The 26,273-nt window shown below is 38.3% G+C and overlaps 1 protein-coding gene across 1 annotated transcript; it reads right to left on the bottom strand.

Annotated features, from left to right (window-relative positions):
* Positions 1-4,244: 4,244 nt before the first annotated feature.
* Positions 4,245-13,809, bottom strand: cdc42ep3 (CDC42 effector protein (Rho GTPase binding) 3). Its single transcript, XM_079635100.1, has 2 exons — positions 13,349-13,809; positions 4,245-5,842 (listed from the first exon to the last, which is right to left on the bottom strand). The coding sequence occupies exon 2, from the start codon at positions 5,638-5,640 to the stop codon at positions 4,735-4,737; it is 906 nt and encodes a 301-aa protein (XP_079491226.1). The 5' UTR covers positions 5,641-5,842; positions 13,349-13,809; the 3' UTR covers positions 4,245-4,734.
* Positions 13,810-26,273: the final 12,464 nt, after the last annotated feature.

Raw genomic sequence — 26,273 nt, 5'->3', positions numbered from 1 at the left:
TCAAGCTCAAGACTGAGCCTGGTTTTCTCCCAAGTTTTTTTTTTCTTCTCCATTCTGGAGTTTTGGTTAAAACTGTCGCCTTTGGCTTGCTAAGTTTGGGACATTTAATATTCAACAATATTATTGATCCGCCTTCATTGACACCATTATATGAGAAATGAACTGAGCTAGGCTGCGTTTCCCAAAAGCATTGTAAGCCTAAATTAATCGTAGAGGCCATTGGTGGAAATTGTTCTACGATCAAGTTAGGCTTACGATGCTTTTGAGAAACACATCCCTGGACGATGACACTGTTTTCTCCAGAACGGATATATATACAATATAAATATATATATAAAGTACATTAATAACTTATTTAAAGCAAAAATTAACCATCACTGAACTTTCTTAAGATGGACTATGACCCTATTTACTTCTAGATCTGCTGTACAGCAGAAAACAAACTGTGTTGCATTAATTTCCTATCATCACTGTAATGCTGCTTTGAAACACTATATATTGTAAAAAGCGCTATGTAAATTAAGGTGACTTGACTGACGTACTTTTATGTAATCTGGCTAAAAGTGGAAACTTGTGACGTTTTCACCAGCTCACACTTAATCTTAAAACTGTTAGGCTTAACACCAACCGTCTTGTATTCTGCGTCCTCTTCAAAGCAGAGTAAAAGTCTAGTAAAAGAGTTGTAAAGTCTTACTACAGTATGTGCCAAAAAAGTTTGATGTTTATGCCAAGTTTATTTACCGGTGTGAATATTTCCTCACCATGACATCCGTACGGTCACATTAATATTTAGGAAAGTATTCAGTGAAATTTATGTTGAGTAACTGCTTATGTTGCTTATGAAACTTATGTTGAGCAATACTAAGCAGAAAACATGAAAAGTATCTGTTTGACTGAGTGCTAGTAAATACAGTAATTCACCTAACAGCACATCACAGACTCCAAGGTACAAACTACAAGGTGGATGACTTCAACTCTTCTTCAACTTCAAACGTTTTTGCTTAAGGCATGATCTTGACAGGTCTTCTTGGAAATTCCCAGTGGTTTCATGTCCAGTCAGAGAACAGGTCTCTGTTTTTGAGACAAAATGGTCCTGTTGAAGGTTAAGTTAACTTCAAATAAGCACATATTATCAGAGACCACTGGAACATTTTTTTTTACCAAGATACAAGCAAACAAATACGTTTTAAAACAGAAACACAGGGATGAAGCATGAATGCTCTACGCAAAAGCTGAATGTTTTTCCAACAAATGACAGACAGGGGATGTGTTCCAACGCTATCTCACGACCAATTCCTACGGTTTTGTTCGAGTGATTAAAAGGTGGCTAATTCGTATGAATTAGTACGACCTCACTCGTACGAATTCCTACGATTTGTCTAAACCCACGTGATGGGTAGGTTTAGGGGCGGAGTCAGGTGTAGGTCATTCGTACGAATTCATACGAATTTGACAACTCATAAAATATGTACGCTTTAGCAAAAATCTTGCAAATTCTCGTCAAATTCGAGTGAGCTTGTATGAATTGGTACTACGAATTAGCCACCTCGTAAATGTGTATGAATTGCCGTGAGATTGGGTTGTGTGTTCAGAAAATGGCTGATTTTAAAATATCTTTGGGGCTGTTTACACAACACCATTTTCAACTAAAAACTTAAATGTTCGTATGCGTTTTGGCCGTTTGTTTAGTCAAAGACAGCGTTTTGGGTTCCTGAAAATGCAAACTTTTGAAAACAGTGCGAGTTTTATAAAACGGTCTCCATCTAAACAGCAAAAACGCGAATCTCTGAGGACGATGACGTCAAGCACACGCGTATTACTTGTTCAATCCATAGTGTTTCATCACCATCTAATGTCCTGGCAGCAGAATACAGGCTTTTTAGTAGTTTACGCAGATCTGTGTGAATGGGGATCGTTTTGACAATGGTGTCGTCTTTACGCGGAAAACTCAAAGGGAAAAATTCTTTGTTTTAAGCATATCGTTGTCGTGTAAACGTACCCTGAGGCACAGAACTGAAATACAATTCAAAACCCAAACATAACACAACCTTAGGGGCCGTTCATACGACAGCGTTTTCGTAGATTCCTTTTGAATGGGGATCATTTTGACAATGGTGTCGTCTGTGCGCGGAAAACTAAAAAGAAAAACGTCACAGTTTTAAACATATCGTTGTCGTGTAAACGTACCCTCAATTTGGCAAAAATAGAAAGAGTAGGACACTAATATGCTATTCCGAATGGACTTTATGCACAGCTGCACTACTTCCTGAACTTTAGCCAGCTCCTTTGTTTCCTGTCTGCCTTTATTGGACAAACTGATTAATCCAGGTGTGCCTGACCAACAAGAATAATCAGACACACCTGGATTAATCAGTTTGACCAATAATGGCAGACAGGAAACAAAGGAGCTGGCTAAAGTTGAGGAAGTAGTAGAGCTGTGCATAAAGTCCATTAAGCCATTATTTTTTTTTGCAATTCCACGTGGTGAAACCTTTTAGTAAGCAATCAGTCGAATAGCAGAGGATAACTTTTTTAAGGACGGGTGTTCCATTCCTGTGGACTTCTGCAGGAGCAGATTCCATAGAAAGTTTGCAATCTGAATAAAAAGCGTCATTTTTAAAGACAAATCTAAATTATGTTGCAGCTGTCTGGCACTCCGACTCAACTTCAGCATTGAGACATACAAATCTCTGCGTCGCCAAGACACTGCAGCAGTCAGATCTCCTCGTACAGGACAAAGTTTGTCTTCAGGCTGTTAGCTTTTACGACCGTGTAGAGCATGAGAGGGTCATGCCTCAGTCCAATGGCTTTATTTATGGCCGTGCTCTTTGTTTTCTCATAGGAATGCGGGGAATGCTAAAGGCCATTCTCTCTCTGTCTCAACAAGACACAAACGAATAGTACTGGCATCTCCTTTTAGACACAATCTCGCCCACGTCCACTCCCACAGCAGGACACAATTTGAGGAATGCAACATGCTTACAAGAAAAGTCAATTTCTCTTTGTTTTACTCCATCTCCCTCTTTTTTCACTCTCCACCTACAGTTACATGCTCATCTACTGCAGTATCAGGCGGATTTTTTACATTTACATTTGGCAGACGCTTTTATCCATAGCAACTTACATAGCATTTCAAAATACACATTTACATTCTTATAAGTTCTTGCTTTCCCTGGCAATCGAACCCATGACCTTGGCGTTGCAAACACTCTACTGTTTGAGCTACAGGAAAGCTCTTTTTAAACTAACACACATCCAGCATTATATAGGCCTTTATCTTTATTTAACACAAGCTGACCTTTTGTGACAACAAGCCCAAATAGCAGGACGTTCTCATACTATATGGGGCAAGTTGTCACAACATTTATAGGGGTTTCAGTTCAATTTAAACAGTAAACACGTTGGGCCCTATCATAAACCCGGCACAATGCAGTGCCAGGTGGCACAAGTGTTTTTTGGTAGTTTCAGCCTAACGCAGTTGTAATTTTTTACGTCTTGCGCCATGTTGTTTAATTGCAAAGGCATTTGCGCCCATTTGTGCACCCATGGGCTGCTGGTCTATAAACGAGGTGTGTTCAGGCGCATTGTTGGCGCGTTAGTATTTCGAGGCAACTACTGAAATAGACTACGCCATTGACCAACAAATACCTGGTCTAAAGTCCGGCGCAACATTTTTTTTTGGTTATTTATAGAGCGCGTTAGTAATGTAAACCTACAGGCGGGTCCACAACGTGTGCACACTCTGCTAATTACACACACAGGGACACGCAGCAGCACACAAACATGCCAAATATTAAAAATAAAAGGATTACAATGTAAATATTAATATTGTGTACATAAAGATATGGTGGGATGGGATCCGGCTTGTTAGATGGTCTGCTTGCACGCTTTAACCTCGCGCACGAGCAGATCTGTTTGTTCTCTGCAGTCTTTCTGAACTCTGACTCTGATTGATTTTTTTTGCATGTTACGCCCAAAACACATCCATTACTCATTAAGAGAATAGGGACAACCCTTTTAGATCATGCGCCGACCATTTTTCCCGTCGTTAAACTAGAAAAAGGGGACCATGAGCTTGGATCGTTAAAATAGGGCCCATAATAAGGCACAACACAACATACAAAAAATAATAGATAAAACTAAAATTCATCTGATTGAACTTTTGACCTTCTAGTTACTGAGCCCCAGTCTTCCCCATTCCAAAATAATTTAACAAGAATAATAAAATAATCAAACAAAATAATAATAATAATCTAAAAGAGATTTGTTTATTCATTTATTTATTTCGCATTTAGCTTCACAACGTCAAAACATATATGCTGTAGGTACAGGCCTTTAAGGCTTGGTAGTGTGGTTAATGAAAATGTCAGTCTAAACACATCTGTGCGTGAAGGATGTTGTGGTGGGAGCGTTGTATATGTTTGCAGAAATGTACACATTATCACACTGATTTTTGTATGATGTGGATGTCGTGCATGAAGAACAGTAAAAAGAATAAGCCTCATTTGATCTGCATACAACATCAGTGTCTATGCAACTTAAAAGGCACAAAGGCTGTGTTGTCAGTCGCATTATTTGTTTTGCAAAACAAGGTGTGCAAGATACCCTGAAGCTAAAGACAAAAAAACTTACTCTGGGAAAGAAAGTTCAGCCTCGTCAGTTCAATATTGCCATGTCATGTTTATGGGCTCATAACTAATAGATTCCCTTTTTGTTCTCTGTGAAAGTCACGACCTAAGACACCGGCTTATTCATGATATTGAGTACGTCATCCAAAATGGATGGTCCCAAGTCAAGTTCGAGAGAGAATAGGGATCCTGTGATTTGTGTGAGCGACTCCTGTGATTGGCTTTTGCTTTTGGAGATTTCAAAGTCCGAATCACATAGACGACCCTCTTCCACGCCGCTATCTCTGTCCGCCCAGTCGCCCTTGATGCCGAACATCTCCTGTTCGTACTGGAAGACTGAATCGCTGTTGTTACCATTGTTAAAGTTCCCATTGGCATCTCCGTTTCCATTAACAAAGACGGACAAAAACGTTTCAAGCTTGTTTTCACTGCTGTGCATCTTCTTTTTTGCCAGAGATTTTACAGGCATCTCCATGCGGTCGATCGAAGGTTCGTCCTCCTCCGGGACGGGGCTGGGGTCACTCCTGAAGACCCTGATGGACTGAAGCAGGGTCTCCATCTGCAGGATTTCCAGATCTTCTGAACTGGCTTGAGGAGTAGATGGCTCAGACAACTGGTCCTGGTTCATGGGAAACACGGTGGTGGAGATCAGAGGAAGTGTCAGTGCTTGGCTGCCCCCGATGGATGGGAGCGAGATTGCGTTCTTCAGGACGGGCGATGGAGTTTCGACACACGACGCATCGGAGGCACTATTAGCTCTTGTGAACTCCCCGTGGATGCCATATTGAGGTCGAGTAGGGCCACCTTTCCCTGGTAGAAGCTCAAACTTTCCTTGTAGGAACGACATGTCTCCGAAGGCATCGCACTCGCCACCCTTTCCAATGTGGATAGTGTGTCGAAAGTCTCCGAGAGGTGGGCTGATCATATCTGGGGATAAAATATCCCTCAGACGACATTTCTTCCCCTTCTTACTGTAGTTGGACTTCAGGTAGATTGGCGTTTTGGCAGGCATCCCTGCTTTGAGTCCAGTGTGTATTGGAAGGAACCGAGACCACTCTAGAAGCTCAGATCTCCTCAGCTGTGTGATAAACTTGCTGGAGTCTCACAAAGTAAAAAGGGCAGGGGTTACATTCTCAGAGAGCAGCTGTTTTAAATGTGTCCTCAATCCTCATTGAAGATAATCCAGCTCCGATGTTTGAATTAATGTCCTTTACCTGGATAGATGGAGAAATAATTTAGTTTTCTTTGTAGTCAGCATCAAAGAGCTTTATTGTAGTCATAAATCCAATATTTAATTTGTTTAAATGTTAAAGTAAATTTCACATATATCTTAAGTATCTGATTGTAATCTTTCTGTGGAACGTGCAAAGAGAGTTCAAAGAAAATATGTATCTCTGTCTCAAACTGTCTTTTGGATGTAGACAAATTAAAATAAGTTGAAGTTGAAATACTAAAATAAGTAAAACTAAAACTGAAATAAAAAATAAATGTAAGCTAAATACAAATAAATATATATAGGCTAGTTATAAAAAAACGAATACAAACAAAAACAAATAAAAATTACTGACAAAAATAAAAAAAATAATTACAATGAATAATATTACAATGAAAACAAAGTATATAAAATAAAAGTTAATAAATATATTAATAAATACTATAATAATTGAATACTAAAAGAACATTGCTACAAGATTGCTAACAGATGATAGATAGATAGATAGATAGATAGATAGATAGATAGATAGATAGATAGATAGATAGATAGATAGATAGATAGATAGATAGATAGATAGATAGATAGATAGATAGATAGATAGATGTTTAACATGTTTTTAAATAACACCACACGAGTCAAGAAGCTTTAAAGATAATGAAAGGATTTCTAGAGATAAAGTAGAAATTGCAGAGAGTTTAGAGAGGCTAAGAGAGGAGGGTAAGTATAGAAAGACAGGAGAGAGAGAGAGAGAGAGAGAGAGAGAGAGAAAAAAAAAGAGGGGCGACCACATATCATAAGAGAGAGAGAGACTTCTTGCCATTTATGGACATATTTCCTTTTGAGAGGCCTTTAAACATTGACCCTCAACGACAGACTGCAAACACTCTCTAAAGCTGCGACCGGGCCACGGCTAGCCAAATATGTACGACTGAAAAAACATCCACATTCTCTCGGCAGCAGAGCCCAATGTCCTTTCACTCCTTTAAGACCTGCTTCTCTAAACTGTTCAAGACCTGAGGCCCTTTACATTTCAACAGATAACTTTTTGCAAGACTGTATCTTCAGTATGGTGATGCAAAAACATAATAAAGGTGCTATAATAAATTATTTTTAATAACACATACAATATCACTGAAATATGAGCTTTGAGGAATCATAAGCATCTCAGTCTAAGAAAAACAAGTGGCCTTCAGAAAACTTAGCCAATCAGAAATGTTCTCTGCATGTCAATCATTTTAATGTATTATTCTGAAAGGGGTTTGGAGGGCAGGTTTTGGAGATAGGGCATGTGATTTTATAATGTCTAATACATGTCTAAAGGCCTGTTCACACCAAGAATGATAACTATAAAGACAATATTAGTGTACAAACCAATGCACGATATCATCTGCCGCTTTAAATGCTCAAGTAGAATAGACTCTGATTGGGTGTCAATATTTTAATTGCAGCTGGAAAAAATCGTTCTGAAAGTGATTCCAATGATATAATTTCTCTGTGCTGTTATCATTATAGTTGTGGTGTGGACTGCTATTTTTTTATATTTAGAATGATTTTGATCGTTGTATATCCATGCTCATCATATGCTAATTGATATGCTAAATGTTTGACATGCCCATGACAGTCAAACTTTATTTTGACGGTCCAGTTTAGACATTCTACTAGCTAATTATCTGTGCAATTACATGCAATTGTCAACTAACGCTTACTAGAGTATTAGTAGACTGTCTGCTTAATATCTGCTAACAATTTACTTGTATGCTCCCCTAACAGACTTTCTACCGACAATAAATCACTTTGCAACTACATGTCAACTTATTCTACTAACCAGAACCCTACCGAACAGTCCACTACTGTAAACTAATACTCTAATGAGAGTTGGTTAACATGTAGTTGCAAAGTTACTTATAGTTAGTAGAAAAGTGGACCATCAAAATAAAGTATACTAAAATATCAAACCATCATCTGTGTCCAAATACGGTTTGAGGCCACTGTATATTAAAATACCACGGCATTGCCATCTGATAACACGGAGCCACCAAAGTACTAAAGATGACAGTCTGAATGATGTCACGGCTCAATGTTCCACATCCCCTGAAGATCCCAGTTAGAGACAGTGCGGGAGGACACTGTTTACAAAACACTAGACATTCCTTTTCATAGGAATACACGACTCCCCTGTGGTAACGTCCTAACAAATCACAGCTGATAAACAACAGGAGCAAGGTGAAGGTGAGCAGAAGGACAATCCTTGACAAAGATGTAGTCTGTTGTAATCTGGATGAATGGCATTGTTCCGATCATCTTACAATCGATGTGTTTTTGCACTTTTTGCACCAGCTCAGAGGTTGCTGTGCGAGTTCAACAGGGATTTAAAAGCATTTTTGGACACTGATGCAGTGAAACACAAATAAACCTCACTGGACCACTGAACGGAAAACTATTTTTAAATGTGACAGGCATCATTGGGATGGCTTGAAGAATGTGTGACTGCATGAGTGTGTCAGTGATAGAGGAAAGTGTGTGTGTGTGTGTGTGTGTGTGTGTGTGTGTGTGTGTGTGTGTGTGTGTGTGTGTGTGTGTGTGTGTGTGTGTGTGTGTGTGTGTGTGTGTGTGTGTGTGTGTGTGTGTGTGCGTGCGTGCGTGTGTGTGTGTGTGTGTGTGTGTGTTCAGGGGGTAACGAAGTCCCCTCAAAGATGGCAATATCCAAAATCCTTGTTGGGGACGGGTTCTGGTCCCCATTTGAAAAACAGCTTTTTTTTATGTAAAAATGCAGAAAGTTGTGATGGGTGGGTTAGGGGATAGAATACAGAAGGAACACTGCAGTACTTTTTGTGTCAGAGCTGTGATTGTCTCCGGATAGGACTCCTCTTTGCAACTTTCTCATAATCTTTGTAAAACCATACACTGTAAAAAAAATACACCCCCAAGTCAAAATTTTCTAGTAACTGATAACATCTAAATTGTTTAATTAGTCTGACATATTATTTCTCATTGAGCCAATGTTAACAGACTATTGCAACAATTCATTCAATTTATTTTACAGAATTTCACTTGGGCCAATTGAAAATTGTAGATGTAACCAGTCACTAGAATATTTTGACTGGGAGAGGTACATTTTCTTTTACAGTGTATCCAGTAACCCACTCTCTATACTTTATTCTTTAAATCAAAGCAGTGTTGTCATTTTTGTCTAAAACTAAAACTATTAAAAACAGTCTTTCTGTAATTGAAATAAATCTGAAATAATGTTAAAAAAAGAAGTTAAACTTAAACAAGAATTAGAAATATTGCAACTAACTGAAATAAGTAGGTTTAACCTGAAGAACTAAAAAAAAATAAAGACAAATAAATAAATTTATATAAAAATCTATTAAAAATGGTAAAAACAACAGAATTAGAATTAATATGTGAAACAATATATAAAATATGAAAAGGCTAATACAAAATATGAATAAATACTATAATAAAATATAAATCATACTAATATACCACTGAATTTAACCCATTTGAGTTTAATCTGTGTTGTTGCAGATGCATAAACAGCGATGTCTAGAAATGTGCTTGATGATTACACTGATGAAAAAGTTCAAGCATGTGTGTGAACCCCTGGACCGGGGCGAATACATCTCAGAGGGAAGCCTAAATAATGCCTAGGTTAGGTTAAGGGCTTAGGGTTAAAGCTATATGGTTAGTCTTCAACTTAAACCCCAGCAGGTGTGAGATGCCTTTGAATAAATTGTACAATGCCATGACTTGTTAAACAATAACAAACAATGCCATTCAGTGCAACAATCTACCACGCTGAGGTTTAGAAGTTGAGCAGCTGCCTCTCACACCCTCTTGATATGGATTTATCTCAGGGCCATATCCTGCCTTCATTTTAGATCTGGAATGAGTCCAGGGGCAAATGTTGCACTTCCAAGTGCCCTGACGCCCCTGCTGAGATAGATCTGTCTACCCCCCATTCCCTGGGGGGACGTATCATCACACACCCCTCAGAAGTGCATGTCAGCAGGTCGGCAGCGTGTCTCTCATCTGACAGACTGAATAAGCCCAAGCCTGAGCTCCATTCAGAAGAGGAACAAAATGGGAGTGAATTGGGACTGATTAATGTGATATTCCACCCAAAAATGAAAATTCTGTCATAATTTACTCATCCTCATTTCGTTCTTTTGCAAAACACAAACGATATTTTGAAGAACATTGCAAACCAAACACTACTGACTTCCATTAAATGAAAAAAACGAAATCCTAAAAATATCAGTAACACTACAATGTTGTATTAGTTAAAGCTGCAGTCCGTAACTTTTTTGGGTTAAAAATTATCAAAAAAAATTTTGAGCAAGTGCATAACCAGCCAGTGTTCAAAACTATCTGCTTGCCTTAGCTCGATTCAAAACGGTAAGCTTGTAATAATGTTTTTAATTACAGTAGATTAGAATTTACTGGAAATTTGAGCATTTCTTTGCGTCATTACGTCACATCTTTACACATAAAGAATGTCCCGGTTAACAGGCTATATTGTGTGTCAGGATGTTGGAGGTGGAGGTTTATATCATTTTCTCACAGCACTTGATATAATTAAACTTATCAATTTGATGGCAGATCCAGAAAGGTTCAAACAACAATCACCAGTTACAACTGGAGATTCACCCGTTGTAAAATGCAAAAGACTTCAGACTTCAGAGGCTACAGAAATAAAGAGACTGCAACCGGGCCCATGGTAATGACACCTGTATGTGACTGAAATTAGATTATATTCCAGTTTTAAATATGCATTAGATTACAGATACATGTGTTTGTATTTTAAAGAGAACCAGTTCTATGGAACATTAATTGTTGGTTTGGCAATTAGAAATTAGACTGCACAGAAATGGAAAATGAACTAGCCCTAATACACATTAAATGTAGTTACGCAATGCTGATTTTGTTAACATTAACAATTTGAGAACAAAGTATAATTTTCACGGTTTGACATGATATGATAAGCGATCGTTAGATTTAATCAGCGCAATTTACTGCTATACTCCCCCCCCCCCTTAGTTGTTCAGAACAAAAGTGGATGTTACGTGTTCAGATGAAATTTTCCGGTGAAAATTCTTATGTTGGTCATACTTCCAAAAGTAGAATCTGTGATTGCGAATGACAGTATCCACACCGGCGCGGCGACTGACAGGCGCACATTCTCCTTAAAACATTGGATTCATCCGCGCTGTGCCATGTCGAGGCACAACCCACGTAAAGTTGATAATTCCGCGAATAACCGCAATTGCAGATTTCAAACAGAGATGGCGACAAAGAGGAAAAACTGCGGACTGCACCTTAAACATTAGATAACATCATGAGTTAACATTAACTAATAACGAACTGCACTTCTACAGCATGTATTCATCTTTGTTAATGTTAATTCAACATTTACTGGTACATTATTAAAATCAAAAGTTGTATTTGTTAACATTAGTTAATGCACTGCGAAGTAACAATGAACAGCTGTATTTTTATTAACTAACATTAACAAATACTGTAACAAATGTATTGCTCATGGTTAGTTAATGATAGTTAATATACATCAACTAATGTTAACAAATGAAACCTTATTGTAAAGTGTTACCAAAATATCTTCTTATATCTTCCACGGAAGAAAGAATGTCATACAGTTTTGGTACAACATGAAGTTGAGCAAGTATGACAGAATATAATTTTTCTGGGTGGACTATACCTTTAAGACTGCACTAAATGGAATTAATGAGACTGAATAAGAAAACAGATGAGACTGAACGTTGCCAAATGTGCCAGAATAGTGTCAGAAGACTTAATGTCATTAAAAATTCCAGACTGAGATTGAATAAATTAGACTGAATATAGAAGAAAGACATAGAGTTTTGCAATGACAGAAGGTGAGTTCAGGTGTTGTAATGATTCTGAAATGTAAAAAGCCTTCATGTGCTTGTATTACTTGTAATTTTCTGAGAGCTACGACTTGTGCCACCTGACCACTGTACCACCTGACCACTGTACCACCTGACCACTGTAGATTTAAGGTGTGTTCGACTTGATCTGCAGACAGATCGGTGTATGACATCAAAGTGACACTAGAGCAATTCGAAAGCATTCAGAGTTTATTTACAGTGATTAGGACATGGCGTGAACATCTCCATGGGTCAACTATCCCTTTAAGACTGAACTAGATGGAATTAGTGAGAATATCTCTGAATTAAAGAAGAAAATATACTAAATATTATTGAAAAAGCCAGATTGACACTGAGACAGATTTAATGAGAAAGCATATGACAAAATGTGAGAAAATAAGACTGAGGATGCCAGAATGAGACAGAAAAAGATCAAATGGGGTGAGAGGTAAGAGCGGGGGTCTGAAGACGGATCTTATTGCATGCTGTTGGCACTCAGGAAATAACTCACGTGTGAGTATGTGGGTCACATTATTATTAGTGTGAGCGGTGATCTAAACAAGTGCGATGATGACATTCACACTGCAGACAGAGATGTGTTAAGACTCTCTTCAGCCCCGCAACTGTGCCGCTTTTGATTCTCCCTCTGAGCCGTTTTAGCCATAGCCTTTTTTGGCTGAAACCCCGACCACCCGGTCCCCGTCTAAGAAGTTGCTGCTGCTGCAGATGATGATGCTGTATTTAAAGCACATCTGCATAATTTGGATGTTTTTGGCTGTTCTTTTTATATGTGCAATCTCCCACAGCAAACATGGCTATTTCATCTGAGCTGGTCAAGCTCTCCTCTCTTGGGTGGTTCAGCTTTTTCCTCCTCTCTTGGGTGTTTCAGGCCTAACCTTTCAATCTTTTCAAATTCCTCCAACCACAAACGACCCTTTTGGACAACGTTGTAAATGATTAAAGACAAATACTGCACTCGGCCCAATTCGAGGTTTCCAGTGTGTTACATAAAGCAACCCTAAATTACACTCTGGGATTGCTGCTGCTTTTTGAGGAACCGCGGTGCCTCAACTTAATGCTTTTTACACCCTGCAATCGACCTCCAATGCTTCAGTTCTCAAGCTGCTATTGTCTTTGGCTTTATGCATGCACAAGTCAAGTTGACTTTCCTAAGTTCTGTTGGACAGAGGAATGCATCTGAGGAATTTTTAGAAGCTCTCTTCTGGTCAAACAGTTGAGTATGCGCTTGAAGAACGGAGAAGAGCCAGGTGTCGGGTTGCTTTGCGCTTCTCAGCCCTTGTTTTGTGGTGTGTAGGAATTTGCTCGACATATTCTGCAGCACCAAAATCTCACATGTCGCAATGACAGCCATGTGCACGAGTGGAAAGAGGTTTCACAAGCCTAACTAGCAAATAACAGCCACATGCTCCATGAATACAGCAATTTCTCAATCTTATGTCATCTATCAGAGGTTGCACTCAAGCAACACACCCTTTAAGAAATCACTCAATGACATCTACATGTACATATACAACATATACAAATTAATGATCAAGCACACACACCTGCAAAAATTCAGCAATATCTATTTTTACCTGCTCGTGTGTCTTCGCAGATTAATGTCCCTGTTTTCTTTGCTCTGTGTTTGCCGTCCTAGAGGAGCCTTGACCCAAACTGTTAGTCAGCTTCTGGGTGGTGCAGCGTATTGCAGTTTTCGTCTTCTCCCTCTCTCTCTCTCTCTCTCTCTCTCTCTCTGCCCTTGAGGGTTTACTTCTCGCAGGAAGGACGTCTGCTGGACAGCTGTTTCAGAATTCCTCCTCTGAAGCGGTTCGGCGTGTCTTTGCTCCTCCTTTCTCCTCCTGCAGCACCTGTCCCTGCCTGTCTGCGGACAGCGCTGTTGAAATCCAATTCTCTCGTCCTCTGTAGTGTCGACCCGCAGTATTTCCTGGAGATACAGACAGACAGCGCTCAGTCATGGGAGGAGGAACATGAAGACTCTCTCCCACTGTGCTTCCCAGCTGCTGAACGTCAAAGTCCTTCCCTTCCAAAACAGAGTGGAAGAAATACACCCCTCTCTCTCCTTTTCTAGTAGTCTTCTCACCCCCCCCCCCCCACCTCCCTTCTCGTGCTTTTTCTCACGTTTTTTTTCTTTCTATCTCAGCTCTCACACACTTCAGAGAAGGTGATTCCCTTTCTATTCTCTCATTCTGCATTTTATTTCTGCTGACTTCAGCATCTCTACCTCATTTGTTTCCTCAGCATTACAGTTACCATTACAACATACGATGTACAATGCAACCTTGCTTGATGGATGGATGGATGGATGGATGGATGGATGGATGGATGGATGGATGGATGGATGGATGGATGGATGGATGGATGGATGTGTAGATAGACAGACAGACATACAGACAGACAGACAGACAAATATTGATTACTTGTAGAAAAAAAACTGTTTCCTTTTGCAGCTGCACTGTAAACCTCTGTAGAGCTTCTCGTCACTTCATCCTCAACCTAAAATAGGTTTCCTTGGCAACATACAGTACAGTGCTCTGCAGTGATCTCACGTTTGACAGGGATTAGGAGGGGGTGCAGGGTGTGTGTGTGTGTGTGTGTGTGTGTGTGTGTGTGTGTGTGTGTGTGTGTGTGTGTGTGTGTGTGTGTGTGTGTGTGTGTGTGTGTGTGTGTGTGTGTGAGAGAGAATGAGCTCTGTTCCAAAAGCTATTTATAGTGAGCTTCCTACCTAGACAGCATGTTTAAGGAAGTTCCTAAAAATAAGAGATATCAATATGGGAAACCTATTAGGGAACATCACATGTATGCTTTGAAAACATCCTAAAATTAATTCATTTAAAATAATAATAATAATAATATAATAGTAATTCCAAGATGCCGGATAAAACAGGAGAGATTTAAATGCAATGTTAAATTTGAGGTCAATGTTAAATGAACCTCAAAAATACCCCAAAATAATTTAATAAACAGTAATAATTTAAACAGTATAATAATAATCAAAAATTTTACCCAATATTTGTGTGTTCTATGTATTTTTATGCTATTAAAGCTATTAGCTGTTAGCTATTAGCATGCTCATGTCAAACTGAAATTAATTTATTGTCAAGTGTGCTTTTCAGACGAGAGCTATTTGTGTAGTTCACAGAATAGCTGGCTATATAGAGCTTTCCAAGTCAGTGTCTTATGATCAGTTTAAATGATGCCGTAGAAGGAAGAGGCAGTAGGCAGCAATGCAGCTCACTACTTTGAAAAAAGTAATATTCTTAAAGTCCCCCTGTAGTCAATAATTGTATCCCTTAAAACTCATCTTTGATCTTATGAATCACTGACAACAACTGGTTTGTAAATTATGATACTTCATTTACAAATGATAAATTGATTATTAATAAGGTATGACAACACAATAATCAAACGCATTATAGCTTTTAAATCAAGAATAAAGCATGTATTACTGTATTAATAAACTGCTTATTAATGTCTATTAATGCTTTATTAACTATGAATTAACTGTTTACTAATGCTTAATTAATGATGAAAAGTGTGCAGTTATTATAAAGTGTTACCGTTTTTCTTAAAAAAAAATCTGTATGCCTTAAAATAGCTTGAATGTAACTCTACACCCTCATTTAGTATACGCGGTTCTATGAATATGCAAATTAGCCCCGTCTCCACTCACTCACACCAGCACAGAGATCCACTCGTTGACGATCACACATTGGTTACAAGGTAGTTTGTGACGTAAAAAACGTCAGCGATTTCAAACCGCGATTTTCTTGTGTTAATGATTAGTTAACTTGCAGTGTGCTATTTTGAAACAACTTATTTTGTATTAAGTATATTTTAGTTGTAATTACATTGTAGTAAAGCATAACTTTAAGTGTATTTAGTGTACTTTTGTGTACTAAATTGGACCAACTTCAAGTATACTGACATGCTTGATTAGTGATATTAAAGTGTACTTTATTTGTGTTACAAGAACATTACAGGGTCTTTGAAACATACAAGCAATATAGCCTACCATAAGTGTATTTAGGCTATATATATTTAAAATATATTTTGGCGTTTTTGCCTTTTATTAGGATTAGTCAGAAGTTTGAGTAAAAAGTATGCTCATTAATATCTTTGGCTTATTCCAAATACTTTCACGGCCCGAAACGTTACTCTAATAAATTTTTTGTAAATGGGAGCTTTGTCAGTGTGCGGATCTTTACTTTGCTACTTGTATTATATTCGATCCAGCACCCGTACTGAACTTGGATGTGCGTGATTAAACCACTTCATTATTCCAAATACTACAAATTGCATACTTTGTCTTCAATAACAAATGTACATTATTAGACAAAAAAAACTTAGCTTTACTTTGTACAAAATACTATTGTATACTATAATGTATTTTAAAGTATAGTTTCAATGCATTGTTACAATGATCATTTACAGAACACAGATATGTTTAATAAAGTGCAAATAAATAGACTTTTACAAAATAAACAGAATTTTCACTTCAAGTATATTTTTCTAAAATATATTTTTCTAAAATATACTAAAGTACAATTATTTTAAAGTCTGTTAAGAGTTGTATTGTGTAAATAGGTAAAAGCATGATGCTAATATTTAATATATTTAAAGAGAGTATACAATATTTGTTAGTATATTTGCAATGTACTATTGAAAAAGGGAATATTTAAAATACAATGAATAAAGTATACTTTTTTTAGGGTTTGTTCACTGGAGTTTTAAGGAGAAAATACTCAGAAATGGTGTTGACTTCTGAATTTCCACACACTGTGCACACACAATTTAAAGTCACTTAAAATAATTTGAATTGCCTTCCGGCAACCTGTCACTCACATGAGATCGCATCAATTGACAAAAGCCAATGATCCAATCAATTCCCAGTGGACAAAATCAAGTCCTGCCCAGCATATTTTCTTGTTAGAGAAGCTTCAATTAAATTTGTATGCAGTTTAAATTGATTTAACTTAATAGATACAAATATCTATTCAAATATCTAACTCAGTAAGTCTTTTTTGGAACAGAGCTGTGTAGGCACTTAAAACATCAAATGCATGATGTCAGATTTACATTTACATGTGTGGTTTTTATCCAAAGCGACTTAGTGCATTCATGTTAAACATACAGTATGTGTGTTCGAACATCTGCTTCTTGATCCAGTGCCATGCTCCTCTGTAACACATCTGACCCTTTATTGACCGCCCACTGAGAAGCTAACCATATTTTCAATAGGGCAGGATCTTACACTTCTGGATGGTCTGTTAAATTTGAACAATCATTCAGTTAAGTAAAACTATTGGACAACAAGCTTTCTGAATGAAGTCTTTCTGTGTTTTGTAGGCATGATGTCACATGTGGGGAGCACATGGTCTCAGGAAGAATACTGAGTATTGTCCTGATGTTTGCAAAGCTGCAATCACCATAAATGCCGTCAATGTGCTTGTAGACCCTACAGTTGAGAGGAATCTGAGAGGAACACCTCCAGTTCTTCCCACCAAAAGAGACTATTTGAGTTCACATAAGTGCAGAATTGGAAAAGCTGTGTTGTTTATGAAAGATTTACCTGATTTTCCGAGTTTCAAATGAGCTTGTTTTGGACCTCATGACAATCAGAGCCTGTGAGGGTTTGTTTGGTTGCTGAAAACTTAGAGAGCTGACTAACTGCTGCCGTTGAAGTCACTTCCTCTAATGTCTGTGTGTTTTGAGGTGTTACACAGACACTGATGGAAGATGGAAAAGTAACTATTAGAGCCAAATCAAACATTACGGATGTATCATGTATGGGAGCCCTTACTTTCACACTGTTCACTTTTACTCTGTGTTAGTAGTTCACAGTACATTTAACAACATGATGAACCATCACAACTAGGTACAAAGTTGATTGCTAGTACCTTCACTTCCAACCATCACAACTTTAAACTCGGCATGAAATCAAAATTGACCCTATTTACTTTTAGTACACATTACTAGTCTTGTGGTGAACAATTCATTCATGCAAGTTGATTCACAAAAAAAGGCATTTGTAATCTTTGATCAAAATGTGATTATGGATATCATCTCTAAATGGCCTTCCTTCTCTAAAGACGTCACCTTGTTTCACTCGGAAATGACTCAAGTAAAGTCGGTCGCAACTTCCGGTTCACAGTGACTTCAAAGAAACAGCAGAAGACACCTGCTAATATGGATTTCATAACCATAAAACACCTTCCAAGTTAAGCTGAAGGTGTCCTTTGGAGTCTGGCAGAAAGTTGTGCAGCAGATCCTTCAAGTCCTGTAGGTTGTGAGGTGGAGGCACTGTGGATATAATTTGTTGGTCCAGCACATCCCACAGATGCTCATTTGGTTTGAGATCTGGGGAATTTGGAGGCCAGGGAAACATCTTGAACTCTTCATCATGTTCCTCAAACCATTCCTGAACAATGTATGCAGTGTGTATTATATTGCAGAAAGAGGCCACTTCCACCAAGGAACACCATTGTCATGAAGGGATATACCTGGTCTGCAACAATGTTTAGGTGGGTGGCACGTGTCAAATTTACTTCCATATAAATGGCCGGACCCAGTGTTTCATTGCTCAGAGGATCACACTCCCTCCAACGGCTTGTTGTCGTCCCACAGTGCATCCTGGTGCCATAATTTCTCAAGGTAAATGGCACACATGTTGAGACACATTCCTCCCATAACCATCATTAAAATTCTGACCTGTGCCACAGTAGACCTTCTGTTGACTTGGACCAGATGGGATAGCCTTTGCTGCCCTCATGCATTGATGAACCTTAGGGTCCCAACACCCCTTTGCTGGTTTGGGGTTTGTTCCTCCTCAGACCACAGTTGGTAAATTCTCACCACTGCTGACCACAAGCCTTGCCGTTTCAGATACTCAGACCCAGTCGCCTTGCCATAATAACTTGTCCCTTGTCAAAGTCGCTCAGATCTTTGGTCCTGCCCATTTCTCCTACATCCAACACACTGATTATGAGAACTGATTGAATGCTTACCATCTAATCTAGACCTTAATACTTATATACTGCATATGTATGTGTTTCTCTATTTTTCCAGACTGATAACGGTTTACTTTTAATATTCAGCATTGCGGTATTGCTGATATTGTTGAAAACTGCTGTAGAGCCGGGCTTCACAACCCAGGGTTAAAAGCAGTATTAATCAGTGTAATCTGGGTCGCTTAACCCAGAGTTTAAGTGGCTGTAACATGGGGTTATAAAGTTTCACATGTCCTGCTTCTGTAGAGAGTTAGTGAAGCAGCAGCTTAACTGCAAAAATGTAACAGTTCTCCTTGTTGGAGAGTTGTTGAATTTATAAATAAATGAATGTTGGTTGGTTGGTCGAAGGCCTGGTTTCACGAACAGGGCTAAGATTAAGCCAGGATAAGGCCTTAGTTAAATAGTACATTTAAGTAGCTTTTATAAATGTGCCCTATAAAAAACATTACTGGTGTCCATCTTGAGACAAAACAATGGCACTGAAATATTTTAAGATGCAACAATGCAAGTTGCTTTCAGTTAAAACAGCTCAAACATGGGATTGGGCTTAAACGTTGTCTGTGAAACCGGGGTAAAACTTTCATATTAACAATATGGACATTGTCTTGTGCTTTGAGTTTGACCTATGGTTCTTGGTAAGTGTTGGGCATTAATCTCTCTCTTTCTTGTTCCTCTAATGGTGCGTTCACACCAGACGCGAATAGCGCGTCAGGCGCGAGTGATTTCAATGTTAAGTCAATGCAAAGACGCGATACGCGCGTAAAAAAATCCTGCGGCGCGAATGAGGCGTAGAGTGCGACGCGGTAGACGCGAATACACCTCATTCGCGCGTCAAGTTTGCGCGAATTGAGCGTCTGGCGCGTTACGCGTGAATGATTTTATAGTGCTATTTGTGCATTCACGCGTTTGACGCGAATTCGCGTCTGCCGCCCGAGTTGAAAAATCTGAACTTCTGCGTCAATTCGCGCCCGCGTTAACTAATCGGAGCCTGCTTGCTGCTGTCACGTGGTGAAGTGACGTGATAAACGGGGGAATGCCCGATGTCATTTTAAATGTTTGGCCTCAATAACTTATGTTTGGCCTTAATAAATTGTTTTGTAATGACTAAATCCCCGCGTGAAATAAGGAATGACATTGTTCAGATGTTAACTATGAATGTGACACTGAACACTTGCAGTCATAGGCTACATTTCTGAATGAGATGAAGAAAAACTCACATAACGTTAATTAAAGAAGTCGTTTGACCTACGTTATAACGAGACATTAATGTATTTTAACTTATATGTTTCATATAATAGAGCCGTAGCTATAGATTGTGAATTTAAACATTTCTCGTTTACCAGCGGCAAACGTCAGGAGGACTAGCCTAGGTGAGGCTGTTCAGGCGGGTTACATGAGCGCCGAGCGCCCGGTGATCGCCTGGATCTCACAACTCTGAAACGTCAGATCAAATTTTTTAAATAGGCGCTATCTTTATAAACAAACCACAGATTTGAGCTTTAAACAACTACATTCTTGACTGAACAACTCTTAACACTACATTTCGTGACACAATAACAGTAGTATTTTTAAATTTCCCGCAGCACTTGCCTTTCCCAGAAGAAGCGGATTTCGCCTCGGACGCGCGTCAATTTCGCTGCAAACGCTTGCTTTTTATGCGCATCCATTTCGCTTTGGACGCACGAATGCATTCAAAATGTTCAAGCGTCAAACTAGACGCGCCAGGCGCGAATTTGACGCGCTATTCACGTCCGGTGTGAACGCACAGTAAGAGGAGACAAATATTTGCATAACTTTCCATCTTAGCCTTTTATTTTAATGAATTTTGAATTTCTGCATTTCCAACCAGTTCCATCACACTCTTTTTCACTTCTTCATGCTATTTTTATTTTCCTGACCTTTCAAAAACTTTCTAAACTCTTTGAAAGTGAGTGAAGGACTGTTTGAGGTTATGTTTGGGTCATGATTTTTCCACTTTCCTCTCAAGGAGAAAAATACACAGTAATGAAGAAACTGCGAAGATCAGGTGGGTAATGTTTTCTGTGCTCTCTTTAATTCACAACTTCATGTCCCACACGCAGTGTAACACTTTCCTACTTCTTCTAAGTTCTAAGTTGGTCTTCCAGTCTTGTCCGGCTGGTATGTTTTGCTGGTTTTAGAGGGGTTTTGGTAGATCACACCAATACCAACTTAAACCTAAGATCAGCAACCAACCTTTGGCTGGTTTAAGCTGTTTTTCAGCAACCTATCTGGTAACACTTCGATATTCCACTTTAGACATTCTACTAACTGTAAGTAACTTTGCAACTACATGTCAAGTAACTCTCATTAGAGTATTAGCTGACTGTCTGCTTGATATTTGCTAACACTTTATTTTGTTGGTCCCCAAACAGACATTCTACTGACTAAGGCCTGGATCTAACACCTAACGTGTTTTTTTTTTGCAGTGAGGGGCGAATTTTTTCTATTGGTTTCCTATGGCAGTGAACGTTCTGCGTGCTGTTTATGCGCCTGCTGCGCCTCGCGTTTTACTGCCTGCTGCGCCTCGCGTTTTTGAAGTTGAAAAAAATAAACTCATTGCGTTTTTTTCCACTGTCCAATCGAATAAATGGAGAGGCGAGCCTTCCGTTGTGGTCGTGACGGAAGTTTACAGTTGCTTCAACGTCCACAGACGGATGGAGGAGAAACTTGTGGTGGCTGTTTCAGGTTACCCGGAGCGCTACGATTTTACGAGTTTACAATGTGACAGTTTACTTGACAACAAACCAACGGTTTTTTTTTTTTGCGCACGCTCGCTATTAGACTGACAGCTGACTCGGTGGTTGCTTAGCAACATAAAAACCACAGCAAACTGCTATTTCAGGTGTGATCGGGTATTCTTTTAGCGTGCTGTGCGCCTCGCGTTTTCGAACCTGAAAAACGTGTTAGGTGTGATCCGGGCCTAAGTCATCTTATTCTCCTAACCTGAACCCTAACACCTAACCCTAACCTAACAGTCTACTAAAAGTCTACTGCAGTCTACTAATACTCTAATGAGAGTTAGTTGACATGTAGTTGAAAAGTAGTTAGTAGAATGTCTAAAGTGGATTATCAAAATAAAGTATAACCGCATATCTTACCATAGTCCATGCATGTCCCTTAACATTTGGCATCTCAGATGATCTTTACATAAGTTGTTTAAGCATTTAAGAGTGGACACATAAAAAACAGAGGGAAAGCAAATATGACAGTATTGTCAGATTACTGTAAATAGTTAAAAATAACATTTGGAAGACAAATGTCATGCAGACTTACATAATGTTGTAACTGAAATGTTTCCTATTCACCAAGTTGAAGTTCATGAAGGCAGATCAAATCCAAACACTTTTCCTTAAAGGGATAGTCCACCCAAAGAGGAACAATCTGTCATCAATTACTCACGCTCATGATATTTCAGACCTGTATTTCTTTCTTCTGTGCAACATCGTACATGCATCAAAAGAAACCTGTTCCTCACCTGAAGCGATACTCAAATGATACATGTGATGTTGCCTCATAATTTGTAATTAATTTCAAAATAATTAAATTATATTCAAACTGAATTAAATTGAACATCAACATGCTAACATTATTTTAAAAAACAGTTGCTTTTACAGTAAAATACTCAACGTTCCCTCTCTACAGTATTTCATTTGATTGAAACCTCTAGAAATTGACATTGACATTTTAAATGTGAAGTTAAAGCTTTTATCACACAAGTATGAAACTCACTCATTAACTCTTAGTTTCTCAATGTTTCGGAGGGCACTAGGCACTTCCGCTTCAATAATGGAGGCTAATGAAGGGAGTCAGTGCTCGATTCCAAAAAGAATTCCAGAAGCCATTTCCAGGAGCATGTCGTCTTGTAATCAGATTGTGGTATGGTGAAAAGAACTGGCCAGAAAGAACAACCCCAGAATGCATCTATTTATTTCATGAGAATAGGCTGCACACACAGAGTTTATTACAGGGCGTGTGCGGTCACAGAGTGGGAGTCGTACTGATTAAAGGCTCTGGCTGCTGTCACTTCCCAGAATGCACTTCTGTTAGAGGAGGACTCAACATTGTACTCTAGAATACAGAGTTGGAATATACTGTATGTTAAAGATAAATAAATACAGATTGTGAAAGTATCTACATAGGTCACATTCTTGGCTAGATGAATAATAAATATAGTAGGCGTATTGTAAAGTTGAGGTTTCTAAAGTTTGTGTTTTACCTAAACCTAGTGGCCAGTCACACATGTCTTTCAGGGTGGATTTATTTGTGTTCTGCATCTTTGTGTTTTGGGGTCATTCCTGTAATGTAGTGCCTTTTGAACTCTGTAAAAAACTTAATATTGTAATTTAAGTATAGGAATTTCAATAAAATAAATATTAATGCGCAGACATGTAAACTTAATTATTGATTACTTATTTATTATTAACATGATGCCTCAAATATAAATGTATAACGTTATAAAATATATAAGTTTATAAAATGTAAATACTGTTTTGTGTAAATCTAGATTTTTTAGACTTAAAAAAAAACTTTTATGAAACATTACAAAAAAGACACAATGGAAGATGAAATGAAGGACAAAAATTTAATTGAAAGTATTCACAAGAATATTAAAACAATATAATTACAATAATTAAAACTGTATTCTAAAGGAAATTGAATGAAATAGAAAAGAAAAAATAGACGACAGAATAGAAAAAAAAAATAAGAAACTCTTGGAATGTTTCTTAATAATTTGCCAAAATTACAACCTCAACTCCAAATTAAATTAGTAAAATTATATAAAATTCACAATTATGTTCACTTAATTGTTATACTGTGAAAAACACAATAATCCATCTTCCAAATATAGTGAATATAATATTTTATCTAATATATATGATGGGGACATGAAAATGTACTGCAGGAATGACACATAGATTAAATGCTCTGTTGGTTCTGGGTGTAGTCTGGTTTTCATTAGATCAGGTTTGGGTTCAGGTTATGGTCAGAGGCCATGGAATTGCAGCTGTTTGCTTAAAATATTTCATAACGCATTCCTACTATTAATAATTTATTTCAAATTATATCATGTGAATTTATACCTGCATTCTATGCATGTGATGATGCCATATACGATTTGTGGGATGCTCTTCTTGTCTTTGTATGCTGAGAAAGATAATTTGTTTCCCATAATTATTTTGCAGTCCTTATCTGTAAATTCCAAAAGTCTTTTCCCTAGTCCCTTAGGAGAACTGCATGTCACTCCCTTCAGAATATACGGAAAGTCACTCTTTATCAGTACAGTCAGTAAATAACATTCCAAAGACGAACAGATGACCATCAGAAAACTCCCATCCCACTGATTTAATATATTAAAGCTCTTAGGATTTCTCGAGTGATTAGTCAAATCCATGTCAACACGCCTTAGAACCAAGCATGTCTCCCACTCCTAAAAAGAAAGAAAATCTAATTAAATAAAATGCTTGATTAAATAGGTATTGGATTAAGTCAAAATTAAAGTCAATATAAATGGTGCCAACCCATGCAAAACACAGTTTGAGGTATCATTCATGTACAAACAGTCCAGGACTATCCATGTCAGAGTTTATCAGAGATTAGTTCAAAGAACTATAACCGTAAGCTTGATGAATAATAGTAGAGATGCTGGAAACACTTTACAATAAGGTCCAGTTTAGTTAACATTACATAATGCATGACCTAACTTAACAACGATCAATGGAGTTTTTAGAGAAGGCTATTTATTAGTATTTACAGTTAAGTTAATAAAAGTACTGTTGATTGTTCATACAAGCTCTGGGGCCAAATGCCGCAGAGTGTGCCAAAGAATGATGTAATTTTAGTCTTATTCAAGCGTTAAGATGAAGGGCCCTATTTTAACAATCTGAAACACAAGTATCAAACGCGAAACGCAAGTAACTTTGTGGGCGGATCTCGGATGACTCTTGGCCCCGACGCAAATCTAAAATGGGTTGGTCTGAAGTAGCTACATTACTCATATGTGTGGTTTGGACGTAACGTGCAATAAACCAATCAGAGCGTCATCTCACATTCCCTTTAAGAGCAGGCACGCTTGTTCCATGGCGGATTGCTATTATAACGGTGGATTTGCCAGGCGCACGCAACTTACATGATGGTAAAGGTGATTTCACAAGTCTTCAGAATTTAGTTGTGTTGTGCACACGCTATATGGCCAAGCATGCGCCCTTAAATTAGCACCTGCATAATGCGCCACTGATATTAGACTAGGTTTTTCCTGGTCTGTGGCGGAATTGTTTTCTCAAACTGCAAAATAGCACCAGGGAACTTTTGCACCAGAAACCCAATCCTCTTTTCGTTAACCTTAATTGTTACGTCGCTGTACCTTTATCTATCCAATCACATTCCAATACGCGTGGTATAAAAGATTGGTCACTCACTCATGTCTGAGTTCGCAGATGCTGACGCTCCAATTCACCACCATCCTCCCCACCACCTCCAAGTCGAATCCTCCCCACCACCTCCAAGTCGAATCCTCCCCTCCATCCTCCCCACCAGCCACCACCACCAGGATGGTGCCTTTCATACCTTACAGGGGGTCGGCTGCGCCCCTGCCTTGATCTTCAGGCAGGATATGCAGTCCGGACCCTCAGATTGCGAGCTACGGACGGGGCCTACGCCAAAGAACTTTATTGCTTGCTGGGTTGTTAATAAATGGATAATTGTCACCGTATTTACTCTCCCGAGTCTTTCTGGTAGAACTCATGTTTGCATCATTACTCCAACTGTAAGTTAGAAGACATGCATCAATAGAAAAGGATTCCGTTGCATCAACACTTTTAATTTTAATTTTTTTATTTAACTTTTTTTTTTCTAAATAATTCAAATAAATGTTTCAGTGTCTTACAGTTTTTTTCGATTGCTAAACGACAGTGAGCACAACTGGAGCTACATGTGCAAAACTCTAACTACAGTCTGCACAGCAGCAGTTCATGTGGACCAAACTCTAGTTCGTTTTTCATTGCTTGAACACAGTTTTCAAAACTCTACACACTTATCCCATGACTTTAACTACAACCTGCACAACACTGTGGATTTACAGCACTTTGTTCAAATGCTAACACACTGCTGTCAAAACTGTGAACCACACATTCAAAACAGAATAGATTTCAGCCTTGTGCCTTTCAAACACTGCTGGTGGCAACTTCAGCTGAAACAGGTGAGATTTACATCCTTACAGTAAATGAGAACATTACAGGAATTTATTTTGTTTTGCAATTATAGAATATTTACACAGATATATATTACAGTAAGTTTGACTGTAAAATATATTTTTACTGTATTACTGTATATACTGTAATATACAACATAACCCAAAGGCTGGCCCCAACAGGAGGAAGAGGAAACATATTTTCAGATGCGCAGGAAAATGCTATTGTCGCAGATTTATGGTTTTGTACCTGCCTGCATATTCACCCTTCCTCAACCCAATAGA

The sequence above is a fragment of the Phoxinus phoxinus genome (assembly GCF_949152265.1).
Source record: "Phoxinus phoxinus genome assembly, chromosome: 14".
Taxonomy (NCBI): domain Eukaryota; kingdom Metazoa; phylum Chordata; class Actinopteri; order Cypriniformes; family Leuciscidae; genus Phoxinus; species Phoxinus phoxinus.
The sequence above is the reverse complement of the archived record's forward strand: the minus strand, read 5'-3'. Positions and strand labels throughout refer to the sequence as shown.

Coding starts and splice junctions, on each gene's coding strand:
- cdc42ep3 (XM_079635100.1), bottom strand. CDS start 5,640: ATGCCTGCCAAAACGCCAATCTACCTGAAGTCCAACTACAGTAAGAAG.